Raw genomic sequence first — 26,171 nt, forward strand, 5'->3', positions numbered from 1 at the left:
AAACCAGGTCTAAACCAGATCTAAACCAGATCTAAACCAGGTCTAAACCAGATCTAAACCAGGTCTAAACCAGGTTCAAATCAGGGCTAAACCAGGTCCAAACCAGGTCCAAACCAGGTCCAAATAAAATTATGTCAGATCTCAGCCATGTCTGAAGCAGGATTATAACAGGTCCAAACCAGGTCCAAACCAGATCTAAACCAGGACTAAACCAGGTCCAAACCAGGTCTAAACCAAGTCCAAACCAGGTCTAAACCAGATCTAAACCAGGACAAAACCAGATCCAAACCAGGTCCAAACCAGATCCAAATCAGGTCCAAAACAGGTCTAAACCAGGTCCATGTTTATACCAGATCTGATCCAGGTCAGAAGAACTATCCCAGGTCTAAACTCTTAAATACCACCAAAGTAACCATACTCACCACCAGTCCACAGCCGTACTTGCACCACAGTTTGAGAAACACTGGCCAAACCCCATAACCAGATTGAAAACCACAGAGGTGTGTGTGTGTTTTAGAGGACGGGGGGGTTTGTAGTACCTGAGCAAACGCGATAAACAGCAGCTGCTCGTGTGTGTACTTCAGACCGGGGAGGGGTCTCTCTGGCCCGTGCTCTCTCACCCACTTCTGATAGGCCTGCAATCGAACACAACGCATGTCCAGACACAATACTTAGTTTAAAGGTCCCATATTACACAAAAGGGACTCTCGTGAGGTTTAAAGGTGCACTGTGTAACTTTTCTGGTGGAGGGTCCGTCACCTGCTTGTTTCTATGGATATGTCATTGTTCTGCCTGGAATGTTCCACAGCTCTACCTTACATTTATTCAATTACAGCGGTTTTAGAGCTCAAAAGTACCTACAAAAACAGGCATTCTGACTGAGTGGGGTCGCCTCTTCACAGATCTGACCTGTAACTTGGTCTGATTTGGTCTCCATGAAGATAGAAATGTTTAATACCATACTGTGAAACATTCCAGACAAAGCAATAACATCTTGGACTCTCCACCAGAAACGTTACCTCCACAAAAACAGACTTGGAGTTGTGTTTTGTTTCATTCACACATGTCTGAGTAACTCTTTATGATTAGTGTGTCTACATCTCCAAAGCTCTAAATGCTCTGCTCCACCTCGTGATGTCATGAAGTGGTAGTTTTAAAGTTAACAGCTATGAGAATCTCACAAAACTTACATAGTAGGAGAGCTTGAGTCCTCCCATGTCAGCGATATTTTCCCCCAAAGTGAGGCGCCCGTTCACCTGGACACACAAAAACAACAATACATGAAACTGTAAGAAGAAACTACATTATTATACAGTACCAGTCAAAAGTTTTAGAACACCACACTTTTTCCAGTTTTTTACTGTTTACTGTTGACCAAAACATATTCTAAACTTTGTTACAGGAATCTTTGGCAGATATAACAGCTGAAGACACTCGTGGTTCGTTCTTTTCACAATAGAAATCTAATAGTCTTCAGAAAGTTCTTCCCAAGTCTGTTGTAGAAGTTTCCATAAACATGTGGCACTTGTAGGTTGCTTCACTCTTCAGTCCAGTTCATCCCAAACCAGCTCAGTGGGGTTTAAGTCTGGACACTGTGCTGGACACTCCATGTTTTCAAACGTCACCATCTTGTTCTTTTTTCCTGAGGTAATTTTGGCAGCACTTGGACTTATGTTTAGTATCGTTTATCTTTTTTTAACCTCTGTTCAGTTCTTACCTTTGTACCGTTTCAAGCTCTTCATTGGACTTGCATGACGTGAATTGCAATAAATTACTGGAAAAATGAGGGTGTTCTAAAACTTTTGACAAAAATGACTCTTGTGAGCTTTAAGAAATGTTATAATGTTGTTACCTTCTCAAAAACATACCTGGAGATGTGTTTAGTTTTGTTTCATTCACACATGTTTGAGCAAACCTTTATTATTAGTCTGCGTACGTCTCCAAAGCTCAAAATGTTCTGTTCCACTTTATGATGTCGTGCAGTGGTAGTTTTTAAGTTAACAGCTCCTCTTGCATTTAGTTCAGTAGAGATTGATAGTTCCAGGGCTGAAATCATCCAAATGATTCTAGTGAAGGTGTATGGAGTTTATGAACACAGTGGAGCACTTCCTGTATTACAACATGACATCACAAGGTGAAACATAGTGTTTTCTATTTGAAAGAAAAACTCAGCATTAAAGGGCCCATATCAGTGTAACATGGACCCTTTAAAGAGTTGTTACTCATGATATAGGAGTAAAACCACTGCCCGTTTAAACTGAAGACACATGGTCAGTCTCCTGTAGGCTACCAGCATTATTGTTGTGTCCATGGGCAAGACACTTCACCACTTTGAATAAGTGTATATGTTTTTAATGCTTGCAGATTTAAGCTTTGTGTAAGATTACTGACTTGTTGTTGCTTTTGTTGTTAAGTTAAATTGAAGTTAAGTTACAGTTTTACATTCTTTTACCTGACAGAACAAATACAAGGATCATTTCTGGTCTTTTAAATGATTTCCAGCACCTTTTCAATTTAGTTTATTTTAAGCTTCTTCTACTTCTACTAGTATTTTGTCAAATTTGTGTTTTTTTTCATTCACACATGTTTAAGTAACACTGCATTATTAGTCTGTCTACATCATCTCCAAAGCTCAAAATGCTCTGATCCACCTTGTGATGTTTACAGATGTGTACAGCTGCCTTTTTACCCTTTTATCAGTAGAGATGTGGAGAAATCTAGAGCTGAAGTTATCCAAGTGATTCTAGTGAAAGTGTATGCAGTTTAAAAACTAGGGGTATGCAAAAATATCAGAATATCGATATATCTTACCTTTTAATGTGATGAAACACTATCGATATCGTGGGCTGCTTTATCAATATATCACCAAGAGTATTTTTTGGTATATTTTACTCAATTATTTTGTTACAGAGCTATAATTTTGTTGTTTGTTTAGAGGAAGGAAACTCATTTATGTGACACATATGACATATTCACTGTTTTGTTGATTAAAATATTTGTGTTTCAATTTCACTTTTCACAAAAAGTGGTTTAACAAAGACTTTTAGTATCACGGACATGATTTAGCCTTTACTTTTTAATGAATTGTATCAAATCGATTTGAAATATATGGTATTGAATCATATTGAATTGAAAGTGCACTTTAGCGAGATATGTATCGTATTGTGGCCCATGTAAAGAGGTATGTATCGTATTATAGCGTATCTTAATGGAGCTCTTCCTGTAATACCTCATGACATCACAAGGTGGACCAGGGTGTTGTTTGAGAGAAGAACTCCTAAACGCCTAAATATGTAGGGTTTGCCTGTTAAAGATCTTATATTACGCAAAATGGACTCTTGTGAGCTTTTAGTCATGTTACAATGTTGTTCCCTCATCAAAAACAGACCTGGAGTTGTGTTTTTTTCATTCACACATGTTTGAATAATCCTTTATTATTAATCTGCCTATATCTCCAAAGCTCAAAATGCTCTGTTCCACCTTGTGATGTCATGTAGTGGTAGTGTTCAAGTTTACAGCTACCTTTGATTTGTTTTGTTTAACCTCTTTTTCAGTAAAGATTGGGAATTCTAGAGCTGAAATGATCCAAATGATTCTAGTGAAAGCATGTTTAAAGCACTTTTAAAAACACTTTGGAGCACTTTCTGTACTACCACATGACATCACAAGGTGGAACTGAGTGTTTTCTGTTTGAGAGAAGAATTCATCTTAAATGTACAGGGTTTGTGTGTGAAAAATGTGAACAAAACAAAACAAAACATATATCCAGGTCTGTTTGTGATGAGGAAACATTATAACACAGATCTGAAAATAGCGCAATATGGTTCCTTTAAAATCCTATCCTCCCACAGCCCCACCTTCTGGTTGTAGACGGTAAAATTATCGTAGAGTTTAACGATGCACTCTGCCTTTCTCTGGAACTGCCTGTAGGAGTCCTCGGTCCACCACTGCTGCAGGTTACCAAAGCGGTCGTACTGGCCCCCTGGAGACATGAACCATTTCAGCACTGAGGCCAGGAGAGGGCAGCAGCGAGTTAGCAACGGGCTCACACAATCTGCAACTGCCTTTTTACAGTCCACAGAGCCGCCGGGTACGCGTCCTTATATTATGATACAAGCAGCCACCAGTGCACTGCTTGGTTTGCTGAAGTTTTAATGGCTTTCAATTTGGAGCGTGCGCAGCTCTGTGGACTCTAAGCAACAGCTGAGATTGTGTTGGTAAATGACAAATCTCAGAAGTGGAATAAGTAGCCAGATTAAAAGCCGCAATGTGGAATTTTTCTGGTAGAAGGCGTGCCACTTGCTTGTCTCCATAGGTGTTATTGCTTTGCCGGGAATGTTCCACGATATGACTTTAAACACATCTATCTAGCATTTATTCATTAGGGGTGTTTTTATTGAACAAAAATACAATAATTCTCTCTGTGAAAAGGCTCGCCTCTCCACAGATCTGACCTGTAATGTAGACTATAGTTGTCTCCATTGTGATAGGTTTAATCTCTACCATGGAACATTCTAGACAAAGCAATAACATCTCCATGGAGACAAGCAGGTGACGGACCCTCCACCAGTAAAAGTTCACCTTCAAAACTGCATTGTGGAACTTTTCTGGTAGAGGGTGTGCCACCTGCTTGTTGCCATGGAGATGTTATTTCTTTGTCTGTAATGTTCCACAGTATAACAAAAACCTCATCAATCTTTACAGAACAGGTGTTTTGAAGTTTACTGGCCAGATCTGTGGTGAGGCGAGCTTACTCACAGTAGGATGCATTTTTCTTTCTTTTAAAAAAAAAAATTGTAATTCATTCAGTGCTTTTTTCCCCTTCACATTTCTCCACATAAGTCACAGTATATATGCCCAGTATATATGCATTTTTTAGGATGGATTTTTTGAGCAATTAAAACATCTAAAATAAATACAAAATATAAGTTATATGAGAGGAACATTACAAGCAAAGTGATAACATCAGTAAGAGATCTTCAGGAGGTAGTAAACACAATTTATATAAATGTTGGTTACTTTCCACTTCTGATATAATTATTAGTTAAAACATAACATAACATAACATAGAAATGACTAAACTCAAAACATGAACAATGGAGGTTAAAGGTCCTATAGTACTCAAAATGATCTCTTTAAGTCATGTCATAATGTTGTTACTTCATCAAAAACAAACCTGGAGTTGTGTTTTGTTTCATTCACACGTTTTTTGAGTAATCCTGCATTATTAGTCTGTCACATGTGCAAATATCAAAATGCTCTGTTCCACCATTCCTGTGTGTGCATACAAGCCTCCATCTGCCAGACCCCTGCTGTGATTGGTGGATTCAATTCAACCTGGCATCTGGGTTCCTTTCAGCTGATTGGTGCGTCGCCCTAACACCTGGCCAATCCCAGGCCTTCACCTGAGGCTGCCACACTTTAAAAGGATCTGCCCCCTCCCGCTCATGGCTGCTCTTCTGCCACATCTGCTGTGTCTCCCTGTAGTTTTGTGCAACTTTGTGAACCTTGAGACACTAATAATTGTTTATGACTTAGTTTTAAGACTGGTTTGTGTCTCTGTTATTGTCATTTATATACTGTGTTTTTGTTAGCCAACTTTTAGCCTACTGTTAGTTTTTACCTTTACATTCCTTTTAAATAAATTACTGCTACACTTTGGTTCTAGGGGTGTAACAATATCCAAGTCTCATGATACAATATTGTCACGGTATGAACCTCACGGTATGATATTTATTGCGATATCGTGGGAAAACTCATGATATGGGGGGGAGACTCACGATTAGGAATGAAACAATATCCAAATGTCTCGGTACAATATTTTCAAGATATATACGTCTCACGGTTCGATATTTATTGCAATATTTTATGGAGGCTAACAAAACTGTGAATATGCTACTGTTTCCTCTTAAAATGCCGTGACAAGACTTAATCCAAAGAACTTAGACTTAAAAGTGCTTATTTCTTCTTGTAGTCTGCACTGAAATGGAGCAAAGGATCATGGTCTATGTAGTTCCCTTTGTTTTCTTTAGCTGTTGCTGCAGCATAACTCTTAATTTAAGCAAAGAGACTTGTGATTCGATATATTGAGATGATCCACGATATTATTGTGAAAACTTTGACGATACAGTATCACGATATTTTGGTTTTTTGTTACATCCCTACTTGATTCTTTTGTCACTTCCCCTGTCCCTAGCAGAGCTGCGTCGTAACAGATGTCATTAAGTGGTAGTTTTTTAGTTCAGTAGAAATAGGCAATTACTGATCTGAAAAGTGATCCAAATGATTTTAGTGAAGGTGTATGGAGTTTAAAAACACAATGGAGCACTGCCTGTCTTACCACATGACATCATAAAGTGGAACAGGGTGTTTTCTGTTTGAGTTAAACGTGTTAAATGGAACAAAACACAACTCCGGGTCTGTTTTTAAGAACTACACAACATTATAACATAGATCAGAAAATTGAATAACATGGACCCTTTAAATTATATAATGACAAATTGTTAATCAGGGGAGTTAACAAGCAACCCTCCCCAATATTTTATTTGAAAGGAAGGGCTAGTCTAAATGTCTCTCAACACATCTGATGGTAACAAAGGACATGAAAGTAAATGCATGATTTTGTAGTAGTAGCGATGCAGCTGTATAGTATTCCATATATATTTAAGTTAGTTTGTATTATTGTGAATATGGCTAGTATATGGTCATGATTAATAACTGGAAGGTTCTTACCCCAGTCGTCGTATCCGTGTGTGAGCTCATGACCAATAATCGCTCCAATCCCTCCATAATTCAAAGACCTGCAACACAAAAAAGGTCCTATATTACACCAAACTGACTCTTGTGAGCTTCAAGACGTGTTATGATGATATTACCTCCTCAAAAACAGTCCCAGAGTTGTTGCATTATTAGTCTGTCTACATCTCCAAAGCTCAAAAAAACTCAAAAAGTGGTAGTTTTCAAATTAACAGCTACATTTTACCTTTAGTTCAGTAGAAATGATCAATCCGGGTCTCAAATCATCCAAATGATTCTAGTGAAGGTGTATGGAATTTAAAAAACACTCCCTATTTTAACACATGACATCACAAGGTGGAGCACAGTGATTTCCATATGAGAGAAGAAGCCTGAAGAAGAGGTTCTATATGTCACTCATGTTTGAATAATCTAGCGATCTCTGCCAGGCCCTATTCAAACTCTCCTTTTGGCCAGCAGTGTGTCCAATGCTCCGCCCACAATACACCCATGCTCCCACACAACACTGCCCTAGAAAAGCCCGAACGCCATAACATCATGTTTGGTGAAAAATGAGTTCATGTCATTTTGTTTGTATTTGAGACATTCTTTATCATGGGAATAAATATCGTGAAAAATATTGAGCTCAAAATGGATCTTTGACCTTTATTTGTCAGTTCCTGTACTCCAGCCAAAAATAAGTTTTCGTGCAAAGGCAAAAGGCAGTAACAGTGTCTGTTTTGGTTGTGATTTAGTTAATGCATATATTTTATTTTGAAATCCAACCTCTCACCTTCTGTTTTTGTTGCAGCCTTGGCACAGATTCTTAACTCATTAAATAAATAAACCTTTGTATTCAATTATACTTCAGTTATCTTTAAGTATTTGGTGTATTTATTCATACTGTACACACTATACTGCAAAGTAATTTGTGTGTCAAACTGTTTAACTGTGTAAGTGTCACCGCACGATCCTGATCAGCACTAAACAGGAAATCCAAAACTCTTCTCTATCATGTCAAACAAACTCCATGATGACTGGACTTTGGTGAGGTGTTTTTCTTATAATGGATGTAACTGCCTTTTGCCTTGTACAATTCTTTATTTTTGGCTCATGATAAAAAGGCAGAGTACAGGAACTGCCAAATAAGGGTCAAAGGTCAATTCTGAGCTCAATATTTTTCGCATACAAATATTTCTTCATTATAGTAACTAGATGTCAGATTTTGGGAGCCCTGCTTGTTGTACTTTTGTCTGGACAAAACAGAAACTTTGAAGTCATTTTTCTCTGTTTCACACTCTGGCAGGTTAAGCTCTTTTACTTTTATAGGGCAGAACAGTTATCCACAAATATACAAAAGCATGATACAAAACAGTACACTACAACAGAATGATAGCGCTCTGAAGGGGGAGCGACTTAGTAAAAAGGTAACATGCTGATCTAAATGTTACATGTTACCAACAGAAGTGTAATACCTCCTGTTTATTTCTGAAACTTTCTTTTAAATGCATTTTATTTTCAGCCTGTACTTGATCTTTTTTGTGTAACTTTGTCTCCATGGAGATGTTATTGCTTTGTCTGGAATGTTTCGCAGTATGGCATTAAACCTTTCTATCTTCGTGGAGACTAAACCAGATGAAGTTACAGGTCAAATATTAGTTTTTATATGTATGTTTGAGCTATAAAACCACCTGTAATTGACTAAATGTAGAGTTGTTTAATGTTATACTGTGTAACATTCCAGGCTGAGCAATGACATCTCCATAGAAACAAGCAGGTGACAGATCCCCGACCAAAAAGTGACATAGTGCACAGTGTAGAAATGTGGGTGTATTCTTTTTAACAGGAGAAATAAGTCAAAGTAAACCTTGACTAATCAAAAAGTGACTTCAATTTCAAAATAAAATCCAAACTGAAATGTAATGACAGGGGCTTATTGCTGGGCCTCTAAATGGAGTTCTATTGTGTAACTGGTAATTATAAAGCTCAGTGCATTTACTGTGTTCAGTCAAAGCCCATTTGTCTGGTACAATGCAGCGCACAAACAGGCTCAAATAACGATTCCCTTCAAATACAGCTCAAGTGACGGAATAGACTTTTAAACAGTCACTATTTAGAAAACCTTCGTCAGACCAGGAATGATCTGTTAAAGGGCTCTTATTACGCTGTTTTCTTATGTTCTAATGTTGTTTCCTCATCACAAACAGACCTGGAGTTGTGTTTTGTTTCATTCACATGTTTAACACAAAAACCCTGCCAGGCTGAGTTCTTTTCTCAAACTGAAAACACTCTGGTCCACCTTGTGATGTCATGTGGTAAGACAGAAATACAGGATACAGAGAAATACTGTGCAATAAATCATATTTTAGCTCAAGGAATTTACAAAGTAATGAATATGAATATTTATATACTAATAGGTATGAATACCAGTGTGTAAGATAAGATAAGGTAATCCTTTATTGTCTCCCATGGGAGTGGGATTTGTCTTTGGGACAGGGGGTCATGTGCTTTATCAAAAAACAGGACAACACAAGCACCACATAAACAAACACCATTGAACAAAAATAGATACGAGACCAAGTATGAGCATGAGTGATGCACCAACAGGACCTTTAACTCATTCTTTACAGGCAAACCCTTTGCATTCTTGTATTCTACTAACAACTGCACATGGGTCTGTGTGTGTGTGTGTGTGTGTGAACACTGACGTGTATTGGATTGTGTGTCTGTATTGTGTATGTGTGTATACCAAAAGAATACGAGAAAACATATTTTTTGTTTACATCCAGCTTTTCCGCACGTGTGCAGTCGCTGGTAGGCAAAAAGCCAGTGGGGTCACTCGTTTGTGTTGACATGTTTACTGCATTGTGTTGATGTGCTGTTATGATGATGAACTTGTATTGATTGTTGAATGTATGTTGATGTTGTTGCATTTGATGATGTTGTACTGCTGTTGATGTTGTACTGCTTGTACTGCTGATGTTGATGTTGTACTGCTGATGTTGTACTGCGATGTTGATGTTGTACTGCTGTATGATGATGTTGTACTGCTGATGTTGTACTGCTGTATGATGATGTTGATGTTGTACTGCTGTATTGATGTTGTACTGCTGTATGATGATGTTGATGTTGTACTGCTGTATGATGATGTTGTACTGCTGATGTTGATGTTGTACTGCTGTATGATGATGTTGATGTTGTACTGCTGTATGATGATGTTGATGTTGTACTGCTGTATGATGATGTTGATGTTGTACTGCTGATAACTGATGATGATGTTGATGTTGACTTCTTACGGACGCTTTTTGCCTACCAAAATGCACTCATAAAAGATGACTTTTGTGTTGTTTTCTGTAAATAGTTCTGCTGTCTTGTATCCTGTTCTATTTGTTAATAGGGTTTGGCAAAATGAGTGTTAAAACTTCAGCCTAAACCTCTTCAGTCTGTAGAATAACTTTAGTGAATATGAATAATTTCTGTGTTAAATCATTGTAATATGATAAACGATTATGTTAATTGACTAAAGAAAAACTAAACTATCTCCATACACCTTCACTAGAATCATTTCAGGTCTGGAATTGACAATCTCGACTGAACTCAAAGTAAAATGTAACTGTTAACTTGAAAACTACTGCTTGACATCACACAGTGGAGCAGAGCATTTTGAGCTTTGGAGATGTAGACAGACTGATAATGTAGGGTTACTCAAACATGTGTGAATGAAACAAAACACAACTCCAGGTCTGTTTTTCAGGAGGTAACAACATTATAATATGACTAAAAGCTCACAGGAATCTATATTGTGTAATATAAGGCCTTTAAAGAAGACATATTAGTGCTTGAGCCTGTTATATGGTTGTCATCTATGAGACCAGCTGATCATTATGTTATCATTTGCCCATTTTAAATCCCAATATTCATCTAAAACAACTTAATAAAAGAAACAAGTCCGATGAATTCCAAGCTATCGCGTCCACACCCCTGATGGATAACTGCGCAGCACACTTTTTATTTTTTCATTTGTACCACTCGTATGCGGATCTCTGATTAAGAAAATAAAACTGGAGAACAAAGTAAGTACAGAGCAGAGGGCGGATGCCAGTGGCGCTGAAAACGGGGTTTGGTCAGCAATATAGCGTCTTGAAAATAAGCTATTAAAGATCGCTCAAGCATGAACGAATCACTCCAAATACAACTCCGAGAGGGTAAATGAAAAGAGGAAACAACTACTCGATTTTGTACAATAGGTGCTGCTTTAATTTACATTTTAAATAAAGATGTTTACACTATAATTTAACTGCAACTCTGCGTAAAAGTATTCGGAATACAGTACTCTGATTGGACCACGTAACAGAACAGGTTAGAAAACACATTTTAATGCAGTATTCAGTGTTGTGTAACTAAATACTTTTTCAGAGTATTGTTCCCGTCACTGTTCAGATCGGCGTCGTGTGCAGGTGCAGATGCAGAGAGGCTGTTTATCGGATTTGTTGAGATGACTTTGTGACAGGTCGTCAATGGCCCTGCTCACCCTGCCAGACCCCACAGGCCCACAGGCTCACGAGGAGTCTGTGTACTCAATATGAACGACTCCAGTCAATAATGTTTTCCCATGTTATGTAACGAATAAAAAGGTCATACAGTATAGAATCATCCAGGACTAAATCAAGATGGAACTGGAACCAGAAAACTAGAACTAAACCAGAAACAAACTAGGACTAAACTGGGACTACACCAGGACTAAACTAAGTGTATATCAGGATGGATAGGCTTTAGATGCTTTCAACTAAACAAGAACTAAATCAGAACTAAACCAGGACTTAATCTGGGCTAAACTGAGACTAAACCAGGACTAAACCAGGACTAAATCAACACTAAACAAGAACAAAACCAGGACTAAACTGGGACTAAACCAGGACTAAACCAAGGCTAAACAAGGAGTAAACCAGGACTAAACTGGGACTAAACCAGGACTAAACCAAGGCTAAACAAGGAGTAAACCAGGACTAAACTGGGACTAAACCAGGTCTAAGCCAAGACTAAACCAGGACTAAACAAGGACTAAACCAGGTCTAAACTAGGATTAAACAAAAACAAAACCAGGACTAACCTGGGACTAAAACCAGGACTAAACAGGGACTAAACTGGAACTAAACCAGGAAGAAACCAGAAATTATTTGGGACTAAACCAGGACTAAACCAAGGTTAAACAAGGACTAAACAAGAATAAAACCAGCACTTAACCAGGACTTAACCAGGGCTACACCAGGATCATCAGGTTGTAAATGGGTCCAAGAGAAAACAAGGACTAAACCAAGACTAAACAGGGACAAAACCAGGAATAAATTTGGACTTAACCTGGACTACACCAAGACTAAACAAGGACTAAACCAGGACTTATTCAAGGCTAAACAAGGACTAAACTAGGACTAAACAAGAATGAAACCAGAACTAAACCAGGACTAAACAAGGAGTAAACAAGGACTAAACAAGGACTAAACCAGGACTAAACCAGAACTAAACAAGGACTAAACAAGGACTAAACCAGGACTTATCCAAGGCTAAACAAGGACTAAACTAGGACTAAACAAGAATGAAACCAGGACTAAACCAGGACTAAACCAAGACTAAACCAGAACTAAACCGGGACTAAACCAAGACTAAACCAGGTCTAAACCAGGACTAAACTGGGACTAAAACCAGGACTAAATGAAGGATAAACAAGGACTAAACCAAGACTAAACCAAGACTAAAAAAGAATGAAACCAGGACTAAACCAGGGCTACACCAGGATCATCAGGCTGCACGTGGGTCCAAAAGAAAACTAGGACTAAACCAGGACTAAACAACAACTTAAGTGAGTTTAGACTTGCATAGACAGAGTTTACCACTACTACTTGATGGTATGACTCTAGTAGTATTAGTAGTTGTAGTAGTAGTAGTAGTAGTAGTAGCAGCAGAAGCAGTAGTAGTTGTAGTAGCAGTAATAGTAGTAGTAGTATAAAAGTATGTCACAAGAAGTTCAGTTTTCTTTAAATGTTACTCAAGTTAATGCACAAAAACGAATGTAATTAAGAACTATTTTTTACTTTTCCTTCCCATTTGATCGGCCCTGTTACTGTGGCATTATGAACCGCACATATCTCCGGGTTTTCCGCTGATCAATGGAGACTGATCAGCATGCACGCAGGCAGGTTATGGCAGCAGTAGTTATCGCCTCTAATGAAGATGTAGAAAGGTTAGTTAATGCACAAGCCTCTACACTACAACTCACTTAATTATCCCACACTGAAAAGCACTGAGTTTATTTACGAGGTTATTCTCAGGGGAAATACAAAGAGATGCGTTGCAAATAGTCCATATTGGTTTAATACACTTTATACAGGAAGTAACTTTGTGCGATAATGAATAGAGCTGCTAACAAGGGCCACGGCAAACTGCGTCTTTCTCTCAATTAACACCCGGTTTGTTTATTAAGTCGACGGAGCTATGGTTTTCCTTTTTTTTTAATTTTCTTCTTTTTTTCACACAAGCCACAATGTACACATGCATTTTTTTTAAACATACACTTAATATCAAAGGATGAAACTAGGACTGTATCAGGACTACAACAGGACTAAATCAGGACTAAACCATGATTAAATCAGGTCTAAACCAGGACTAAATCAGGACTAAACTATGATTAAATCAGGTCTAAACCAGGACTAAACCAAGACTAAATCCGGACTAAACTAGGACGAAACAAGGACTAAACCAGGAGTAAACTGGGACAAAATCAGGACTAAACCAAGACTAAATGAGGTCTACAGTAAACCAAGACTAATCCAGAACTAAACCAGGTCTAAACCAGGACTAAACCAGGAGTAAACTCAGACTAAACCAGGATTAAATCAGTACTAAACCCAGACTAAACCCAGACTAAACCAGGACTAAATCAGGACTAAACCAGGACTGAACAAGGACTAAACTCAGACTAAACCCAGACTAAACCAGGACTAAATCAGGACTAAACCTGGATGAAACCAGGAGTGAACCAGGACTGAACCAGGACTAAACCAGGACTAAACTCAGACTGAACCCAGACTAAACCAGGACTAAATCAGGACTAAACCAAGACTAAATCATGATTAAATCAGGTCTAAACCAGGACTAAACCATGATTAAATCAGGACTAAACCAGGACTAAACTCAGACTGAACCCAGACTAAACCAGGACTAAATCAGGACTAAACCAGGACTAAATCATGATTAAATCAGGACTAAACCAGGACTAAATCCGGACTAACCAAAAGTAAAAGCGATACATAATCTATAAATTTCAGTTGCTTTTTTCTTTACATTTTACCTTATAGTTACTCCACACTTAATACAATTTCATTTTCTCCACCACTGTTGTAGTCAGTCCAAGCAAGCTTTCTGTTTTTTTTTTTTTTTATAAGTTAAGGTATTTTTTTAATATACCAGATGCAGCTCCTTTTTCAAATGGATTTATTATTTTACAAACTTAGAAAATACCAGTTGTTTCATAATTAGTGACTGAGAGCGGCTTTGGAAATGTAATCCACAACAGATTTTTGTTCACAAGTTCAGTCACTTTGTTGTTAATGGGCCAGTGTTTATCGGCACTAATGAGATAAATGACTCTTTTGTTGGTTTTGTATGAGAAATTATTTTAGACTTATTTTGATCTGACTAAACCACTTCAGCTGCAAAAGATGAGACCAAAAGTGAACCAGAACAAAAAACAGAGTAAATCAGGACTAAGCCAGGACTAAACCAGGGTTAAATCAGGACTAAACAGGACTAAACCAGGACTGAATCCAGACTAAACCAAGAACAAACCAGGACTAAACCAGGACTGAATCCTGTCTAAACCAGAACTGAAACAGGACTAAACCAGGACTCAATCCAGACTAAACCAGGACTAAAACAGGACTAAACCAGGACTGAATCCAGACTAAACCAGGACTGACTCCTGAGTAACCCAGGACTAAACCAGGACTAAACCAGGACTAAACCAGGACTAAACCAGGACTGAATCCAGATTAAACCAGGACTAAACTAGAACTAAGTCAGGACTAAACCAGGACTAAACCAGGACTAAACTTAGTAGCGGTAGTAGTAGTAGCCGTAGTAGCAGTAGTAGTAGCAGAAGGAGTAGTATTCGTAGTAGTATTCGTAGTAGTAGTAGTAGTAGCATTTGTAGTAGTAGCAGTAGTAGTAGTAGTAGTAGTAGTAACAGTAACAGTAGTAGTAGTAGTAGTAGTAGCAGTAACAGTAGCAGTAGTAGTAGTAGTAGTAGCAGAAGCAGTAGTAGTAGTAGCAATAACAGTAGTAGTAGTAGTAGCAGAAGCAGTAGTAGTAGCAGTAACAGTAGTAGCAGTAACAGTAGTAGTAGTAATAGTAGCAGAAGCAGTAGTAGTAACAGTAGCAGTAGTAGTAGTAGTAGTAGCAGAAGCAGTAGTAGTAGTAGCAATAACAGTAGTAGTAGTAGTAGCAGAAGCAGTAGTAGTAGCAGTAACAGTAGTAGCAGTAACAGTAGTAGTAGTAATAGTAGCAGAAGCAGTAGTAGTAGCAGTAACAGTAGCAGTAGTAGTAGCAGAAGCAGTAGTATTAGTAGCAGTTGCAGTAGTAGCAGAAGCAGTAGTATTAGTAGTAGTAGTGTAAAAGTATGTCACAAGAAGTTCAGTTTTCTTTAAATGTTACTCAAGTTAATGCACAAAAATGAATGTAATTAAGAACTATTTTTTACTTTTATCTCTCATTCAAATCAGAAGTAAACCAGGCTCTAACCAGGATCAGACCAGGACACACCTTAGGCCCTTGCCCTCCATCTGAAATCTTGACAAAATTGAATTCCAAACATATTTATGCCCAATGAACATTTTGACCACGGTGAATATATCCAACACACTGGCATTCATATTTCTAACTGAACTAATAAAGATTTAGTACAGAAGGTTAATGGACTAAAAGCTTTTCAGCTCTGACAGTAATACAAAATAGAACCACTTCTGTATCAAAGATAATGCATATGGCAAAGATAGCAGGACTGATTCAGCAGTAAAGTTTTGTTGCCTAAAGGTGCACTGTGCAGCTTTTATGGCGCTTGTCTCCATGGAGATGTTATTGCTTTGTCTGGAATGTTCCATGGTATGACATTAAACACATCCATCCAGCATTATGGGTGTTACTATTGCTCAAAATGACCATCATTACTTCAGTGAATAGGGTTGACTCTCCACTGATCTGACTTGTAATGTAGCGTAGTGCTGTAACCTGCTGTGATAGATAGTTTTAATCTATACTGTGGAACATTCTAGACAAAGCAATACAATTTCCATGGAGATAACCTGCTGCAGGAGCCTCCACTTGAAATTTTACACAGTGCAACTTTAACATTTTGAATTCATATAAACATTAAACAGCCGGTGCTTTATTCGGAAGCAAGTTATTAAGAAGTAGTAAGTACCGTATTTTTTGTACTGTAAGTTGCACTTTTTTCCTAGTTTGGATGGTCCTGCAACTTATACTCCGGTGCGACTTATATATTACATTTTTCACACTGACAGCGGCAAGAAGGCGCTCTAGTCTTGTGTGTCAGTATCTGCTGCTCTTATTACTCCTGTACCACTGTCACTTCATTCTACTGCACATGTCTCCTGCAGAAAGAGCCTCTGTCCTGTCTGTATCTGTCTGTCAGTTGATCGCACCATTACTTCTGCACCACTGAAAATTTTAAATTTAAACAAACTTATAAAGACGACTGAGAAGACTGAGAAGAAAAACACAAATGCTCCCAAAAAGAAAATCATATTTTGCAAGTATTGAAATATGCAGCTGAAAATGGTAATTGAGCAGCAGAAAGAAATTTTGGAGTGAGTGAGAAACTTGTGACAACGGCACCATGCAACTTTCCTAGAAGTCATTGGATGGATCAACAAAGCCTGGACTTCAGTGACAACAGAAACCATCCTGTCAGGATTCAGAAAGGTCAGAATAATTCTAACTGGAACTGATGCTGAGTCTGACGACAGCTACACAGAAGAGAAAGTGGCGCTCCGTTTACCTCTGAAGGTCACGAAGTTACTCAGAAGTGAGTACACTGAGGATCAAGACCTGTTATTGTTATTATTATAATTTGCCTTTCAAGATGGAATGTTGGTTCCTGGTCTCTGATTTTATAAAACAGATTTCCCCCCAAAAGTGCGACTTCATTACACATTTTTTGGCTGGTGCGACTTATACTCAGGAGTGATTTACAGTACAAAATATATGGTAGTAATTCTAGTTGGTAATAGCATAATAGTAATAGGGTTGTCAAAAGTACAGCAAATCAAACTAGTATCAAAACCAGATTCTCATTTAAGCAGGTATCAATATTCAAAAAATTCACATTCACGGGGCAGAAATGCACCTTTCCTGAGTAGCTTTAGAATGAATCTTGAGCTATATCAAAACAAGTATAAGAGCACATAGACTGGTATACACCCATGGACACTATGGAACCTACCTGAACCACTGAGGGATTATACACATATAAAACCACGGGAATAGAAAAGAAAGTACTCTGATTTAAAGTTGAAAATCACATTCTATTGTTTAAATATAAAGTGTCTCTTAAGTGTTTAAGTTTTATTATCATCGTGGTATCCGGTAGTATCCAGTATGCAGTTGTCTCCAGTAGATTAGAATACTGTAACAGCCTGCTCACTGTGAGACGCTGCAGTACATCCAGAACGCTGCAGCTCGGGTCCAAAGATAGATTTCCAATATGATGGATTATAAAGTTTAAGTTAAATTAGTAGTGATAGCCTAAACAGTAGTAATATTTGATAGTGGTGATAGCAGAAGTATTATATAAGTTATAGTAATATTAGTAGTAGCAGTAGTAGTAGAAGTAATAGTAGTAGTAGTAGTAGTAGTAGTAGTAGTAGTAGTAGTAGTAGTAGTAGTAGTAGTAGTAGTAGTAGTAGTAGTAGCAGCAGCAGCTTAGGAGTACTAGTAGTTATATTAATATGGAGTAGAGGACCTGCTACAAGAAACTCAATTGAACTACTAATATTTACACTCAGCACTATTATATTTTTTACTTGATTAACACCATTTTGAAGTCACAGATTTTTTTTGTAAAAGGTAAAATCAAACGTTTTGACTCGTCTCCCCGGCCGCTCCAGCTGGGTACACACAGGGCCCGGGTTTGTGCCCTTCAATGACACTGGCCCCGTTAGCAGGACCTTGTGCTTAATTGAGCGCTCGGTGGCTAGTTATACGGCCCTGATCAGATGTGCTGGGACTTAAGAGGAGCAGAGGTTAGACAGATGCACGTAGCCTTTAATGACCACGCTGTGAGCGCTACTGCCCCCCTGTGGTCAAAGGAGGAACAGCGAGGAGGCAGAGCAGTACTTACTGTGGGAACTCAGGGTTGTAGAGAGTTGGTTGGAGGATGCCGGCGGGGAAAACTGAAAAACAAACAGCAACATACATTTAAAAGGTGTACCTTTTATTCTGGATATTTGAGATGGATAATACTAGTCACAATGCAGTACATATGAAAAAGGTTTAGCTTTGGCAGAAGAGATTAAAAGGAGAAGAAAATTGGTGTGTTGGAAGGTGCAAAGGCCTTGTGATTTTGGACCATGTATTTTTGTGGCAAACGACTATACATTTTTGGAAAACACTTAGTGGAATAAAATTTGTCCAGCTGCATGAAATACCTATTAAAGAGTGAGGCATATTGCAGACCTACATGCAGATTGTGACAAAGCGACTCCCCCAAAAAATCTCTTGTGACCCACCTGAGGGTCGCAACCCAGTCTTTGGGAAACAATGCACTCTGTGCAAAGTCCCACCTGGGCCAAAGTCCCACCCTTACCAAGCCTGGGCATGGTTCGATTGCGCTCACACTGGACAGTCATACCAAAACTTTAGGGCAGGAATCATCAAATTAAGGCCTGCGGGTCGACTTCAGCCCTCCATGCTCCCTTGAGCGGCCCCCGAGCCCCTCTGCCCCCAATCACTTGGACTGGCCCTATGAGGTTATCAAGTTGTCAAGTTAACAGGTCTGCATCTTGTATTTTTTTAATAAAAATAAATAAATAATATATATATATATATATATACAACCAATAATTTTTTGTTCAGTGTAAGGACCATGCAGTTTGTCTGATATGTTAAAAAAAAGTGTAGCAGTTTTCAAAGAATATAATCTGCATCGTCAGGGTCGTACAATTCTGTTATACAGCCGACTCTGGCCCCCATCACAGTCAGGAGCCATAATGTGACCCCCAGAGAAAAAAGTTTGGTGACCCCTGCTTTAGGGGCTATTTGTGCTTCTGTAAACCTTCAACCAGTACTGGCAAATAAACCTCTACAGTGATATGACATTCATGAACGAGCCAGCTCTTTTCAGTGGTTCTTTCATGTGAACGATTGGAAGCAGATCTCATTTTTCAAAAGAACCCAAGCCTTTTCTCTTTAAATTTTACGTATTTTGACACATTATTATGAACTCTGAACCAACACCAGAAGCTGCACAGAAGCACAGCAGGCACCACAAGTGTGAGCTTTATGAACAAAAAACAAATAGTAGAAATAACATAGCCCATAAGTTTTTCATAAGAGTAACTGTGTTTTAAGTCTATTCATCAGCAGAGGCCTGGCTTAAGTCTAGATAACAAAAAATATATGTAGGGCTGAAATGTATCCAGGTTTACTCCTGATTCCTGGTTCTATTTTTTATACTTTTGTTGAATGAAGCACCAAAACTTTCTTAGAAGAAGTTGAGGACCATAAAACAGTTTGGTGCAATTATTACTTCATTATTATATGTTCACTCTCGAGTCATCAGAAGTAATCAGGCATGGTGACATATCTTGCCCAAAGACACAATGGTAGTGTTCATGGTTTTTAGATTCTACTTTTCTAATATCAAATTTAAGAACACTTCATTTATTAAGATTCATTTCCAGGCTTGTTGACTCGTCTGCATCCTCACTTAAAGTGGCTGTACCTAATTTCTTTCCATGTATTTGAGGACATTTCTTTTGCACCTTGCTGATATATTATAAAAGCAACTTGAGGTCAAAATGAGACAGCTGTGTCCTGCCTGCATCTGATTTATTGTCTGAAAATCAAGAAGTGCGCTGTTAGCATACTCTGGCCTCTAATAGTTGTGAAAAGAACTTATAAACTCATGATGTGAAAAATTTGGAAGCTCTGGATGCTTTAGGAAAGTGAGGAATAAGTTTGGATCAGCGCAAAATGTTTAAAATCAGCAAGTTGTGTTTTTCACGATATTCAGACGATAAAACATACACTGCCAGTCAAAAGTTTGGACTCACCCTCTCATTTTTTTTCTGCATATTACATTCTACATTTTCTATACACACAGAAGAGATAAAATATATGAAGTGACATATATAGAAAATGATGTAGTAAAAAAAAAAAGAAGTGAAATAATAACCCACCTGTTGTTGTTGAAGAATATTCTTTTAACTTTTTTCTTTTGTACGTGTTAGAGCATGGAAACCCGACTGAGGTTTGATGCGTTTAGACAAATATTTACCCTGCGTTCGATTATTTTTCCGAATCGGTTTTCCTAGAAAGTTGCCTAGCGATATGCATGACACGCCCCTTTTCCTGAGACGGCGCGAATCGGACCTTGGTCACGGAAAAAGTAGACCGCGCAAGGATTCCAACTCAGAATCCAAGATGGCTGTGCCCACTGTGGCATGTAAATATGAAGCGTTTTCATTGTGTTTGGACACTTTGGTGGTTTAAATGACAATTTCAGTCACTTGTATCACTGCAATACTTTACCACGTCTGTATCACTGCCTGTGGGTTTGGGAGTTGGTGTTGGGGTGAGGCCAATATTGAACAAAACTTGATTTAACAGGCGTTAATGTCCCAAAGGTCGCTAAGGGGACACACGAAACATAATAATACGCTTCAAGCTCAGACATGACGTCAAATCTGAGGTCCAAGTGGGAGTGGGAAGATAATTGAACGCAGGGTTAGAGCTTATGTTTGGGCTTGGGTCAGACTCGGACACATCAGTGCATCAGCTGTTTCGTGTCTACAGTAAAACCACTCGCTTTGAGACTCTTTAAGTGTTCAAAAGATCAGACCGCTGCACTTGGAGTCAAAACTTTGTTATTATTATTTGTGAAATGTGGTGCAATACTTCAGATACGTGATTAGTAAAGCATAAAAGATTGGCGATAAAGTAAACAAAAAGGATAAACAGGATTAACAGCGCTGTTTTGTGGACTGGATGTAATTATTTGTGTAGGACAATTTCTACAGATTATGTGGATGAGATGCTGCACTTTACCACTTTACGAGAGGTGAATAATAAAGTCTTCTCATTATTTTTACTATATCCCGAGTTTGTATTTGCGTCTCTGTGTCTGTTAGAGGTCACACAAACAATATCTTACGTGTGTCATTAGTAGGCCCAGGAAAATAGTGTAGTTTTAATTGTTTCAGTCGGGTTCAAACACCAATATTTTAATGCCTATTGGGCTCGGGTCAGATTCAATCACTGCTCTGTCGGACTCGGGTTCAGACAGAAAAATTCGATCCACACTCTTGTATGTTTATCAAATGTAGAAAGTAAAAAAAAAAAAAAAAATGCTGAATGATGTGTCCAAAGTTTTGACTGGTGCTATTTAAAGATACACAGAGTAACTTTTCTGGTGGAGAGTCTGTCACCAGCTTCTCTCCATGGAGATATTGCTTGGAATGTTCCACAGTATGGCATTACACTTAGGGCCTGTTTACACAAGAACACTTAGAACGGGTAAAAATGACAAAATATTTTATCAGAAGTGCCTTTTGTTTAGACGGTGACAGCATTTTTGGGACTTAAAAATGCAAAAATCTGAAACCACCCTGCAGAGTGAAAAAGTTGAATACACTCCATTGTAACATTTCTATCTACACTGCCCAAGATGCAAAACTCTGGTCAGATCTGCTCAGGTCACGTACATGTTTACGTCACCTACATGCAGCACACAGAAACAAACATGTTGAATCATCTACATGCGTCGGACCTTCAAGCTTCTCTAGCCGCTCTAATAAACTTACAGGACAACAAATGTACAGAATCTGCAGAGATACTATTATTGAACAGAGAAGGATCTGCAATCACCTCTGTCAAATTCTAGATGCACCAGTTCATCGCAGGTGAGCCAGAAAACTATGGACGAGACCTGGAGAACCAGTCGATGGTGGGACAACTTTGTGGAAGCAGTAGATGATGAAAATGCGTGACATGAAAACTTCCAAAAATGCCCTTGTTGCTTTAAGTATGTGTGTACCCAATCGAATTCCATACACTTTTGCGTCACTGTATGCACGCAGATTTCCTCCTGAAAACGTTTGTCTAAACCCAAAATAAAAAGTGAAGACGCGACGCCAATTTGCATATCAGATCTGTGGAGAGGCGAGCCCACTTACAGTAAGAATAGAAGTTTTTTAGGTGAATAAAAACCCTTGTTATGGAGTGAATGCAAAATGGATACGTTTAAAGTCATATCGAGACTTTCCAGACAAAGCAACAACATCTCCATGGAGACAATCAATTGGCGGAACCTCCACCAGAAAAGTTACACAGTGCACCTTTAAACATACATGACCAGTCAAAAGTCTGGACTTCTTTACAACATAATTCCATACATTTTACTTCATATATTTGGTTTCTTCTGCAGGTATATGAAATGTAGAAAGTAGTAAATACATAGAAAAAAAAAGTCAAACGTGAGGGTGAGTCCAAACTTTTGACTGGTGCATATTCCAAACCACAAAACCCTACACAAAGCAATGACACAGACTCTGCTCTTTTGGTCATTTGTAACTATAGACTTTAATTTTCCGGGGCCCAGTTTTATGGATTGGGACTTTGTGGATTTGGCTCTTTGCGCTGAACGGAATGCCAATATCACATGGAGAAATTAGCCCAAACTTTTCGTAACTCTCCACTTTGGGCTTACAGTGAACTTCTGCATTGATCAACCTTTGCCTGGCCAATCAGATGCTGTAGTTATATCTCCAGTTGGCAGTTTTGGGGAACTGTATAACTGGCAATAAAAGTGAATATAGAAAGAAATATAGAAAGTCCAATCTCTTGTTTCTTGCTGTTACTGCTTCTTTACTTATGTGTGGAGTTGTTGCACTGATTTCTTTTAAAACTGAGAGTCATAACAGCACGTTTAAAGGTCATGTGTTACTCTCCTGTTGTGCGCTTGTGAGCTTTAAGCCATGATAGAATGCTATAACCTATGGCGTCAAAATAGTCCCATAATACGATAAAGTACGATAAAACATGCAGGCATATTGAATTATTTTACATATGTAGATATTAACTGCGAGCAATTTATCTCTGCTCGTGAGGAGAAAGTTCTCTCGAAGTTGATTTCTGCTCGAAAATGAAAAAACAACTATTTTCTTCATTATTTGTCTCCCAAACCAAAATAAAAAACAGATAATGATTTGTTTTTTAAATTTTTGATTTTGTGTTTAAATGAATAATGGAAAAAACAGATAACGGACGTTTCCTGTTTCCGTGACTGAAACTGCGATGCAGAACTTTTGCGCCGTATACGGACTGAACCAGGACTAAATCAGAGATGAACCAGGACTAAACCAGGTCTAAACCAGAACTGAACCAGGACTAAACCAGACCTGAACCAGAGATGAAGCAGGACTAAACCAGGTCTAAACCAGGACTAAACCAAGACTAAACCAGATCTAAACCAGAACTGAACCAGGACTAAACCAGGTCTAAACCAGGACTAAACCAAGACTAAACCAGGATTAAAACAGGACTAAACCAGGTCTAAACCAAAGCTGAACCAGGACAAATCCATGTCTAAACCAGAACAGAACCAGGACTAAACCAGGTCTAAATCAGGACTAAAATAAGACTAAAACGGTACTAAACCAGGTCTAAACCAGTACTGAACCAGGACTAAACCAGGTCTAAAACAGGAATAAAACAGGACTAAACCAGGTCTAAACCAGGACTAAAACAGGACTAAACCAAGTCTACACCAGAACTGAACCAGGTCCAAACCAGGACTAAACCAGGTCTAAATCAGGACTAAACCAGGCCAAAACGAGGACAAAACCAGAACTGAATCAGGACTAAACCAGGACTAAACCAGGTCTAAACCAGGACTAAACCAGAACTGAATCAGGACTAAACCAGGACTAAAGCAGGTCTAAACCAGGACTAAACCAGAACTGAACCAGCAAACAGAAAACAACTTCGAGAGAGCAGAAATGAACCTTGCGCGAGCAGAAATCAACTTCGAGAGAACTTGTTGTCTTTTCGAGGTTGCTTCTGCCCCCAGTGGTTGTTTTGTGCATAGGTCACAGATTTCTCCTCACGTGCAGATATAATTTGCTCGCTCGCAGTTAATATCTGCACGAGTAAAATAAGATCGTGAGGGTGCATTATGGGACTATCTGGGACTAAATCTGCAAGGTTTGTGTGTTAAACATGTGTGAATGAAACAAACACAACTCCAGGTCTGTGTTTGTGATGAGGAAACAACATTATAAATAAAATAGATCAGAAAATAGCTTAAAATAACATAGGCACTTTAAATATGCAAAATGACTGACATGTTGTTGTTTGGTTGTGAAAAATGCAGTTCATATGAAATAATCCCTGGCACATTTGCTAAATAGTGCGTTGATCCAATATTTTAAAATTTATTCAACACAATTTCAAGTTATAAGACATCAGGTCAAAATTGGCAAATGCTCTTTTAATAAATGTCTTTGGTTGGGGAGATATAAGTTTTTGACAAATATAGAAATAAAGGCTATTGTACGGTTTGAATTCCTATATTTCTCTCTCAATTTTAAACTTGTTAACTTTTTATTTTGTCATTTCTTTCCATCATGATTTTTAAAAATGTATTTTGCACCGTCTTGAATGAATTTATAAATGTCAAATTATCCAATAGTTTCAGTTTTCCCACAGACTGTAGAAGGAAAGTACAAGTAGCAGATTTGGAATGCACCGATTCAGCTTTTTCAGTTCCGATACTGATTCCGATACTCCGATTCTGCCTACATCGATATCAGAGGTGGGAGCAAGTCATCGTTTTGCAAGTCTCAAGTAAGTCCCAAGTCTTTGACCTCAAGTCCGAGTCAAGTCCCAAGTAAAATGCAGGCAAATCCAAGTTGAGTCTCGAGTCACTGGTTTATAATCCAAGTCATCTGCTTTATATGACATAAGATAAATTGTACTTATAAAGTCATAGTATATTTACATATATTTATAGAGTATATAAAAGTTGTAGAAATTAAATTTTGTCCTTTATCATTGCAGTCAGAATAGAACAAATTTAGATTTAAAAGTGTTTCTCAAATCTTCTCAAGTCACAGGCCAAGTTCCCAGTCACTGACCTTCAAGTCCAAGTCGAGTCCCAAGTCTTAGTCCATTTTATCAAGTCAAGTCTCAAATCCTAAAAATAGTGACTCAAGTGTGACTCGAGTCCAAGTCACGACTTGCATGTCCCCACCTCTGCCCGATATTCTCCGATACCAGTGCAGAGACTGAAAACAGCCTTTATTTCCTTTAAAGTAAAATAACATAAGTCAAAATTGGTCCAAATGTGTTTTATATCTGTTATTTATCTCTCAAGTCAGTACTGAACAGCTCTGTATAAAAAAGAAGTTCAAACATTATGAGACTTTCTGGGCCAACTGCCACCAGTAAATAGTCTCATTACATAAATTTATATGTCCAACCAGGAAACCAGCTGAACCTGAGCGGACATGAGCTCAGTTCTTCTCTCAAGCTGAAAACATTCTGTTCCACACTTGTGATGTCATGTGGTGGTGGGGCTTTGTGCTGTTTGATTTTTTTTCAATACCAGTATTTTAACAATACCTGCTTTATGATACCAGTTCCTGAATGGTTATTTTTAAGTAATTAATGACCAATATATTAAGAAAATACTTTTCCGTCCTTGAATTATGTTATAATTATGTAAATTTTAAAACATAGTATTAGGTTATGCTATGTTCAGTTATAACCTTAAACAAATGCAAAGGAACCAGAGTGCACAGCTGATCCTCACAGGAGATTAATTTTTGCTTTTGTTTTCAGACAGCTTTATATTCAATTCAGCACTCTGCAAGTGCTTTTTGTTTTGATAAATAACTACTCTTTTACTGCGAGGTTACCTGGACGGAGGAGCAGGATAATGAAGAACTTTACACGGTCTTTTACATCTGTATGCACAAGTGCTCTACACTGGATATGAAACCACATTTGGGAATTATGCTTTTACCAGGACTGCGGAGAAGCTGAATTTTTTGACTTTGGTTCATATTATTTGTTTGACAGCATTTTTACGCACATGCGCTTCAGTTCTTACTAACCTAAACTCTCGGTTCCTACTTGGAACTGAA

General features: G+C 38.2%; 1 protein-coding gene across 1 annotated transcript in view; it reads right to left on the reverse strand.

The window, feature by feature from the left end:
- LOC110167135 (endothelin-converting enzyme-like 1) overlaps positions 1 to 26,171 on the reverse strand; it is a 122,192-nt gene that overhangs the window by 5,278 nt on the left and 90,743 nt on the right. Inside the window, exons 14-18 of the mRNA XM_055147794.1 lie at positions 18,146 to 18,197; positions 6,733 to 6,800; positions 3,858 to 3,982; positions 1,191 to 1,256; positions 540 to 635 (exon numbers count right to left, since the gene is read on the reverse strand). Coding sequence (XP_055003769.1) covers positions 540 to 635; positions 1,191 to 1,256; positions 3,858 to 3,982; positions 6,733 to 6,800; positions 18,146 to 18,197 — 407 coding nt within the window. The remainder of the gene's footprint in view (positions 1 to 539; positions 636 to 1,190; positions 1,257 to 3,857; positions 3,983 to 6,732; positions 6,801 to 18,145; positions 18,198 to 26,171) is intronic.

This window comes from Boleophthalmus pectinirostris, unplaced genomic scaffold (genome assembly GCF_026225935.1).
Source record: "Boleophthalmus pectinirostris isolate CB_2022bp ecotype Guang Dong unplaced genomic scaffold, ASM2622593v1 HiC_scaffold_9, whole genome shotgun sequence".
Lineage (NCBI taxonomy): Eukaryota > Metazoa > Chordata > Actinopteri > Gobiiformes > Gobiidae > Boleophthalmus > Boleophthalmus pectinirostris.